General features: G+C 36.9%; 1 protein-coding gene across 1 annotated transcript in view; it reads left to right on the plus strand.

The window, feature by feature from the left end:
• Positions 1-3,273: 3,273 nt before the first annotated feature.
• The window catches only part of Gtf2e2 (general transcription factor IIE subunit 2), a 75,391-nt gene continuing 69,050 nt past the window's right edge, over positions 3,274-9,614 (plus strand). Inside the window, exon 1 of the mRNA XM_010622069.3 lies at positions 3,274-3,446. Within this exon, the coding sequence (XP_010620371.1) occupies positions 3,275-3,446 (172 nt within the window). The 5' untranslated portion in view covers position 3,274. The remainder of the gene's footprint in view (positions 3,447-9,614) is intronic.

Below are 9,614 nucleotides of genomic sequence, written 5' to 3' on the forward strand. Positions count from 1 at the left end.
CCTCACTCAGGTAGGGCTGTGGCCGCGGTTCAAGGGCGCCGAGCGGGGCTGGGAGTTCCTGGGCGCGGGACGCGTCGCCTCCAGTCCCCCAGGGGACGAACGTGCCCTTCACCCCGCAGGAGGCTGGGGCTGCCTTTCTTAAGCCAAACTCTTCAACATGCCAACTGTTGGCTGGCGAGCATTGTCTCTTTAGGCCGGAGTTTCACTGGCCGAACTTTGAGGGGGAAAGGTAAAATTCAGTCTGTGAGCTGATTGTAGTCGAGCGAAACGTGTGTGTAGTTGGTATCCACGATGTCCAGCTGAGGGCTGTGATTTAGCGGCTGACACTTGGACTCGTTTTTCACCTGCCTTTTGGAGATGTAGTTTGTAATTGTTCTCCGCAGAGTCTAAAGACGTTTTCCAAAGCAGATGTGAGACCTGCGATCTTTTTCATCTTGTAAATTTCTTAAGAGGCCACCAGGCTCTGCGCTCAGCTTCTGGCTGTTCACAGAAGTGTGCTTAGGTGCCAGTGACTTCTCTGGGGCTCCGGCTAGGAAAGAAGCAAAAGAGAAAAAGTAGAAAGGACGAGAGGTTGAGTCAGGGGAGAGATCCGTGGACTATGGAGGCCAAGATTTTAGTTTATTGTTTTTCATTATCCACGGAGAAACACGCCAGCTATCTGAGTTGTGGTAGGTGTTTTATTTTTAAGAAGTGTAAAACAAATAGGGAGATGTGTCCTGTTTACTACTGCACAGGTCAGTACCGAGTTGTAGAACTCAGACGCATATTGAGAAGTCTCTTTGAAAAAGGGGAAGTTAGATGGGGCATGGCACCTTGAAAGACGTTATTAACCTTTCTTCTCGAGGTACCATTGAACATTCTCATCCCTCATAGGTGGCCTTTGTTTTGGAGACCTTTACTTGCTTTCCAGGTCTTGGGTAAGGAGCACTTGACTAGGAGTCATGATATCCTGGTTTTTCCAGCTGTATAACCTTAACTATACTACTTCTTTTCAGATTTCACTTATTAAACTAGTAACAGTAGCACCTATTCTCTTAGTTAAGAGGATCGAAGACTGTAAGCATTTAGGTTTTTGTAAAATGTACGGCTTTAATTGTTTTAAGGTCGTAATAAAAATTCCGGATTATCTGTCTTTTTAAGGTGGATTAAACAGAAATGTTTCCTGTTTTAGGGGTTTATAACCTTTATATTTCCTTCATCTTCTCACTTGTGAATTCTTTTTCTTTTCTTGTCCTTACACTTTCCCTCGACCAATGCTGTTTCCTACCTCCCTTACCCCAGAGTTAATAATTTTATGTCTTATCAGATCTAATTCAGAATAGTAATACTGAAATAACATACTTCCATCATTTTAATATTTAAAGATCATTTTCATTAGTATTTAATTTTTACATTGGGGCAGGTGTCTAGAGCATTGGTATTATCCTCATTTTACTTACAATGAGTTGAAATGTAGGGGTTGCTGAGGCATATGGCTGGGGGATAGGAAATGAAACCAAATGAAGTCCAGGTACTCTTCACTCCTTGCTTCTGTCTGAAATTCACACTGGTTGCTCCTTATCAGTGCTTATATTTTTAATTTTTACCCCCAATTCACATTTGTTCATTGTTTTTAAAAATAGGTTCTCAATACTTTCAGGTTGTCCTTACTTGGAGGCAAAGATTTATTTTCTAGAGCCTTTCAAAGCTTAGAGCACAAGTACCATTTGTTTACTAAGGTCTTCTGAAATGGATAATAAGCTTAGTACAATTTGAAGGTGTTTTTCCATTTCTTAAACAAATATTTATTGATGTATCCTATGCTTAAAGATTTTCAAAGTACAGGTGGAAGCACTTATGTTTTTAACTTTATCATAGTGTAAGGTGACACACATTCAATAGGAACTAGTTGGAATTTTTATCCTTTCGTGGGCTTGGGACATGTGGTACTGTACTCTGATGATGCTGGACGACAGAAGTGGCTTTACAGCTCCCAGTCAGCCACACCATCACGAGGGCAAATAGCCGATAATCCACAGTGGGCTCTGTTGCTAAGTTCTGTTTAGTAGGTTAGGTGTACTTAATACATTTTCAGTTTAGGATAGACTTAGTAGATGTAACAACATTGTAAGTCGAGAAATGTATAACATAATCTTTTTCTTCTACTTAACATCAGCCTCAACCTTGTCAAATGTGTTCATATAGTCAGCTTGTGTCCTTTTACACCCTCGATAGGATGCTGGGGCAAGTTCAGAAAATATTAGATTCTTGATTGACCTGTAGCTTCCCTGGTTCTTTGAATTTGCTTAGAGTAGTAGAGTTTTAGAATTGGGTGTGTGTGTGGTGCGGTGTTTAAGAGGTTATTTAGTCCTACCACCCTCCAAAGCAGAAATTTTTTTGTATACATTTATAAAATAATAACCCAGTCTCTTCAATAAATGAGTTTGCTAGTTTTTAAAATGTACTATTTAATTTATAAGCAATTCTGATGGTTCTTTTTTTTTGTAATGAGTTTAAATTTGCCTCTTCTGATTTCTGCCCTGTAGTCCTGATGTTTCTAGGGCAGTGTTGTCTAATAGAAATATAATGTGAGCTTTAGATGTGAGCTGCACTAATAATTTTAAATTTTCTAGTGGTTATCTTTCTCTTTTTTTTGTGAGACAGGCTGGCCTTGAATGCACCGTGATCCTCCTGCCTCAACCTCCCAAGTTGTAGTATTACAGGCGTGCACCACCACACCTGGTCAGTTATTGCTTTAAAAAAGTAAAAATGGATGAAATTAAGTTTCATATTGAATCTTTTATATAAAGTGCTATTTTAACATTAAAGTATCTCAATAAATAAACTTCGTACTAAGTCTTTGAAATGTAGTATATGTTTGGTACTTACAGTACATCTCAGTTCTAACTGGCCACGTTTGTGTGCTTAATAGGCATGTGTGGCTAGTGGTTACAGTTATTGGACAGTACAGTTTAGAGAAAAATTCTTTTTCTCTTTTCTCTACTGCTTCCTAGCCTGATACTTGGCACATACCAAGCACTACTTTTCGAGTGAATGAATACATGAGTAAAACACATGCTAGAGAATAATGAGGTAATTTTAGTTGGAAAATAAGGATTTTGCATACAGGGTTGAGTGGCTTGAATCTGTGTTAAAGATATTTTTAGACTGCGGATGTTGCTGTGTGGCAATGTTTGCCTTTCATGTGAGGCCCTGAGTTTAGTCCCTTGCACTGCAGGAAGAAAAATGTATTTGTATTATTTATGTTATATATATATTTTATTTTTGCAGCATTATGGATCCAAGTCTGCTAAGAGAACGGGAACTGTTCAAAAAACGAGCTCTTTCCACTCCTGTAGTAGAAAAACGTTCAGTACCTTCTGAGACATCGTCATCATCGTCATCTTCAAAGAAGAAGAAAGCAAAGGTAGAACATGGAGGATCATCAGGCTCTAAACAAAATTCTGGTTAGTAAAATTGTTTAGGATTGTTCAGTTTTTGTTTTAGTAAGCTAAGTTCATTTTTTAGCTTAATGTTTGTATCTCTTTTTTTGTTTTGTTTTTTGAGACAGAGTCGCATCATGCAATTCAGTCTGGCCTTGAACTTGCATTGTAGCCCAGGCTGGCCTCAAACTCTTGGTGATTCTCTTGCCTCAGCCTTGTGAGTGCTGGGATTACAGGCCTTGGATAATTCTGGCACTTTGTTAAATATAAGGGATGAGATGCTAAATGAATTTTAGATCTAAAGATGTTAATGGTCTTACTTACGTTCAGAGAAAATTTTGATTATTATCTCTAAAACATAGTGAGGTTTAGTTTACATAGCAAACAGATTAAGTGTACAATTTGATTATTGTTTTTTCTTTTCTTTTTTCATGGTACTGGGAATTGAATTGAGGGATAGTCCAACACTGAGCTGGATCTCCAGTCTGTTTTATTTTATATTTTTCGAAAGGATTTGTCTGAGTTATACAGGCTACCTTTGAACTTCAGTCTCCCGAGTAGCTGGAATTATAGGCTTGTGCCACTATGCTTGACCAATTCTTTTTTTTCTTTTTTTTGGTGCTTTTGAGAAGGGTCTCACTATGTAGTTCAGGCTGGCTTTGAACTTGCTGTGTAGCCCAGGCTGACCTGAACTCTCTGTAGTCCTCCTGCCTCAGCCTCTGAGGGCTGGGATTATGGGCATGTGCCACTGCACCTGGAAGATTCAAATATTTTAGATATTTGATTAAATATTTTAATATTAATCTAATTAAATCTAATTTTAATATTTAATATTTTAATATTCAGAATTTTCATCCCCAAAAGACCCTGTACGTGTTCATTTTCAGTAACTGTTCCTATCCCCACCCAAAATAACCAATAATCTTTTTGTCTTCATATTTGCCTTTTCTTTAAATGGAATATCCGTAAATCAAGTGGCCTTTTGTGGTTTCTTTCACTCGGTATGTTTTTGAGTTTCTTCTGTGTTGTATGATATGTCAGTACTTCATTCCATTTATGGCCTAAGAGTATACCATTGTATGGATATATTAAAATTTATTCACCATTTAATTGATATTTGGATTATTACTGTTTTTTACTATTTTGAATAGTGTTGCTGTGAACATCATGTACAAGTCTTTGTGTAGACTTGTTTTTATTTCTCTTGGATAGAGACTTAGGAGTGGAATTTCTGGGTAATACAGTAAAATTTTTTTAAAAATATTATAAATTTTTAAGTTTGTAAGAAACTACCTAAATGGTGATTGTACCATTTTACATTCTCAACAGGAATGCATGATAGCTTCATTTTTTTTTTTTTTTTGCTACCGGGGATTGAACTTGGGACCTTGCGCTTGCAAAGCAGGTGTGGTTCCACTCAGCTAGATCCTGGCCCAGTGATTTCATTTTTTTCTCATCCTGTCAACACTTTTACTGTCTTTTTGATCTTACCCATGCCTAGTGTGTGTGAGGAGTATCATTGTGTTTTTAATATACATTTCCCTATTGACTACTTGTGTAAACATTGTTTCATGTGCTTATTGACCATTTGTGTAATTTTCTTAAAATGTTTCTTATTCATATTTTTTGCCTTTAAAAAAATTGGGCTGTTTTCCTATTGATTTTGACCAACTCTTTTTTAGTTGCTGGTACGAGGGATTGAACTCAGGCCCTTGTGCTTCCGAGGCAGGCTGCAAAACCACTGAGCTAAATCCCCAGCCCCGATTTTGACCAATTCTTGATGATACATTCTTGGTACAATTCCTTGATGTGATTTATACTACATAGTGATCAAAATACATGATGAATGTTTAAAAATACATTACAGTATATATGTATATGTATGTGTGTGTGTGTATCTATATATCTATATATCATGAGGTATGATGAAAAATAGTCATTGATGCTGAGAATGGCCATCTAACAGAAAAATTTAAAACAGCATGTGTCCTCATCTACCTTATTTCATTAATTCTGGCCCTGAGTGATTTCTGGCCCTCCCCCAGAGTCAAAATGACCATGAAAGGTAAATGTTTTAAATCAGTTAGGCACATCAAGGCAGCCATGGCACTCACAAAAATAGGACTTTCAGAACTGAATCTAAAAGTGGCAAAGACAATGGGATAGTTGTTTGAGCCAAGAGGGAAGTATTTTGAGGGGAATTATGGTACTGTAATGATTATAATTAAAATATTCACCATATTTTCTATCATTTTGAATATTTGCAAGTGTCTTCTTCAAACTTGTGCTTGTCTTTCTTTTTTTTTTTTTTTTTTTTTTTGGTACAGGTGATTAAACTCAGGACCTTGGGCTTGTGAGGCAGATGTGGTGCCACTGAGTTAAATCCCTGTCCCAAAGTTTTTCTTTTAAATTTTGGTAAACCCCAACTTTATTTATTTATTTATTTTTTAAAATTTTATTGAGTTTATTGGTACGTTTTAGGGATACAGTACAGTTACATTCATTGTTGGGATAATGTACCTCTACATGGCAAGTCTTGATTCTCATTTTTTCCCCTTACCTCTGCCCTCCCCTCACCTCCTCCTCCCCTCCCCATCTACAAACACTTTATTTTCATCTTTTCATTCTCTCACATTTTTTTCTTTTCCCTTTTTGTTCTTCCCCTACCCATCACACCTTCCCTGCACCTTTAGCTCCTTTCTTCCCATTTCTAAATGTCTAATGTAATCTTATTAGAATCTTATGCATTGTTGCAGAATATTCACACCAGGGAAACTATTTGGTATTTACACATGTGTGACTTATTTATTTCACTTAGGAGTATATCTTCAATATGTATCCATTTTCCTATGAATGAATCTATTTTCTCGTTCTTTATGGCTGAGTAATATTCCATTTTATAGAAAAACCACAACTTCTTTATCCAGTTTCCAATGGATGGGCAAATAGGCTGTTTCCAAGATTTAGCTATTACAAACTGTGCCACTATAAACATGGGTGCACATACTTCTCTGGGATATGATTCTTTTAGTTCTCTTGGAAAGATACTCAGCAGAGAGATGGCTGGGTCCAATGGAACCTCCAGTCCAAGCTCTTTGAGGTATCTCCATATTGATTTCATAGTGGTTGCACCAGTCTGCACTCCCACCAACGATGGAGAAGGGTTCCTTTCTCCCCACAACCCCGCCAACATTTGTTATTGTGTGATTTCTTGATAGTAGCCATTCTTTGTGGGGTGAGGTGGAATCTCACTGTTTTCATCTGCATCTCTCGAATGACCAGTGATGTGGAACATTTTTTCAAATATTTTATTGCTGCTTTTACTTCTTTGTCTGAGAAATGTCTGTTCATTTCGGATGCCCATTTTTGAATCAGGTCTTTATATTTGGGGGGACTGATTGTTTTGAGTTCTTTATCCTTGATAACAGTCCTTTGTCTGAGGAACAGCTGGTAAAAATTTTTTCCCACATTGTAGATTGTCTCTTAGTTCTGCTGATGGTTTCTTTTGAAGTACAGAAGCTTTTTAGTAATATGAGATCCCAGTTGTTGATTCTTTCTGCTAGTTCCCGTGCTACTGAGGATTTGTTCATAAAGTCTTTTCCTATACCAATGTCTTCCAGAGTTCTGCCTAACTTACCTTCCAGCAAGTTTAATGTTTCTGTTTTAATATTTAGATCTTTAATCCATTTGGATTTTAATTTAGTGCATGGCGAAAGATAAGGGTCTAATTTTAATCTGTGGCAGGGTGACATCCAGTTTTTCCAACACCATTTATTAAAGAGGCTATCTTTCCTCCACTGAGGATGGTGAGCTCCTTTGTCGAAGATGAGGTAGCTGAGTACATCTGCATTTGTTTTTTGTGTCTTCCAGTCTGTTCCACTGATCCTCAGGCCTATTTCTTTGCCAGTACCATGCTGTTTTTATCACAGTGGCTTTGTAGTATAGTTTCAAATTGGGAATTGTTACACCTGGTGCCATGTGACTGTTGCCTATAATGGCTTTTGCTATTCTAGGTCTCTTGTGGTTCCAAATGAATTTTTGGATTCTTTTTTCTAGTTCTGTGAAATGTAGTGTTGGAATTTCAATTGGCATTGCATTGAATGTATATAGCAGTTTTGGTAGTATGGCCATTTTCACTATGTTGAGTCTTCCTACCCAGGAGCAGGGGATATCTTTCCATTTTTTTATATCCTCTTCGATTTCTTTTTTCAGAGTGCTGTAGTTTTCAGTGTAGAGATCTTTTGTTTCTTTTGTTAGATTGATTCCTAGATACTTCATTTTTTTGGATGCTATTGTAAAAGGAATTTTTTCCCTTATTTCTCTTTCTGTCTGTCTGTTATTTGTGTATAGAAAGGCTATTGATTTCTGGGTATTCACCTTGTATCCAGATACTCTACTGAATTTGTCAATTAAGTCTAGAAGTTTTTTGGTGGAGTTTTTTGGATCTTCAATGTAGAGTATCATATCATCAGCAAATAATGATAGTTTAACTTCTTCCTTTCCTATCTTTATTGCTTTAATTTCTTTCTCTTGTCTAATTGCTGTGGCTAATGTTTCCAGAACTATATTGAAGAGAAGTGGTAATAGTGGGCATCCTTGTCTTGTTCCTGATTTTAACATGAAGGTTTTCAGTTTTTGGCCGTTCAATATGATGTTGGCTGATGGTTTTTCATAGATAGCCTTTATTAAATTGAGGTATAGACCATCTACCAACTTTCTCTTTTTAATGTGTTTGGTGTTTTTTTGTTTTTTTTTGTGTGTTTAAGACAGGTTCTCACTATGTAGTTCAGGCTGGTTTTGAACTTACTGTGTAGTGCAGATTGTCCTTGAACTCACAGCAAACCACTTGCCTCAGTCTCCTGAGTAGTGGGGTTGATTACAGGGGTGCACCACTGTGCCTGACTTTGACTTACTGTTTTTTTTCCTCTTTTAACAGTTATGTTCTTTGTGTCATATCAAAGATGTCTTTACTCAATTCAAGGTTGTCAAAGTTTAATTCTGTGTTTTCTAGTTTTAGCTTTTTATATTTAGGTTTGTAGTATATGTGAGTTGATTTTTATGTGTGGTGTAATATAAGAGTCTGTATTCAAAGTGAATTTTATGATTTTAGTGATTTCAGGCCTATATATTAATATACACAAAAATTGGTTGAAATATATTATGTAGACCTAAATGTAAGAGCTACAACTATAGCTCAGTATTAGCAGCACCATTGCCAGGCCCAAAACTATCTTTTCCCCATTGGCCTGCTCTTGGACTATCTGTTGACCGCAAATGAAAGAGTTTACTTATGGAGCCTCACTTGACTTACATGTCTGTTCTTATGCCAGTATCCCAGTTATTTTATTGTTGTAGCATTGTGGTTTAATTTTGAGATTAAGAAGTGTAAATCCACAGGTGGGGAATGTGATGCAAAGTTAGAGTGCTTGCTGTGTTTGTATGAGCCTCCGGGGTTTGATCTCCAGCACCACAAAAAGAGAAAATAAAGTCCAACTAGCTTACTTGCTTCCTTCCTGTCTGCCTTTCTCCTCCCTTCTAAGATTGTTTTGGTTTTTATGTATCCATTGAATTTCCACATAAATTTCTGGTTCAGTTTGTCAAATAACATCTGCAAAAAAAGTTCCCTGGGATTTTGATAGGGATTAGATTGAATCAGAACACCAATATAGGGAAGAATTGCTGTCTTAATGATATTAAGTCCAGGTGTGGTTGCACATACCTGTAATCCCAGCATTCTGGGAGGTTGAGGCAAGGAAGATTGTATGAACCTAGCCTGGGCAACTTTATGATTTAGTGAGACCCTGTCTCAAAAACGACTGGGATATAAGTGAGTGGAAAGGCCCATAGTTCAGTTCCCAGTACTGTTAAAAGCAAAACAAAACAAAAGAACAACAAAACAAGCTGGGTATGGTGACACATGCCTGTAATCCTAGCACTCTGGCAGGCCAAGGCAGGAGGATCTCAGCAAATTTGAGGCCTGCCTGAACTACATACTGAGTTCAAGGCCCTGTCTCTAAAGATAAAAACAAACAATTTTAAGTCAGCGAACATGAATATTTTTCCCTTTATATAGGTTTTTAATTTTTCACTAGTGTTTGAATATCTTTTGTTTTTAATGTGTATGTAGTTTCACAATTATTTTGTTAAATGTATTCCTAAGTATCTTCTACTTTTTTTTTTTTTTTTTTTTTT

This window comes from Fukomys damarensis, unplaced genomic scaffold, assembly GCF_012274545.1.
Source record: "Fukomys damarensis isolate Sample0158 unplaced genomic scaffold, DMR_v1.0_HiC HiC_scaffold_18, whole genome shotgun sequence".
NCBI lineage: Eukaryota > Metazoa > Chordata > Mammalia > Rodentia > Bathyergidae > Fukomys > Fukomys damarensis.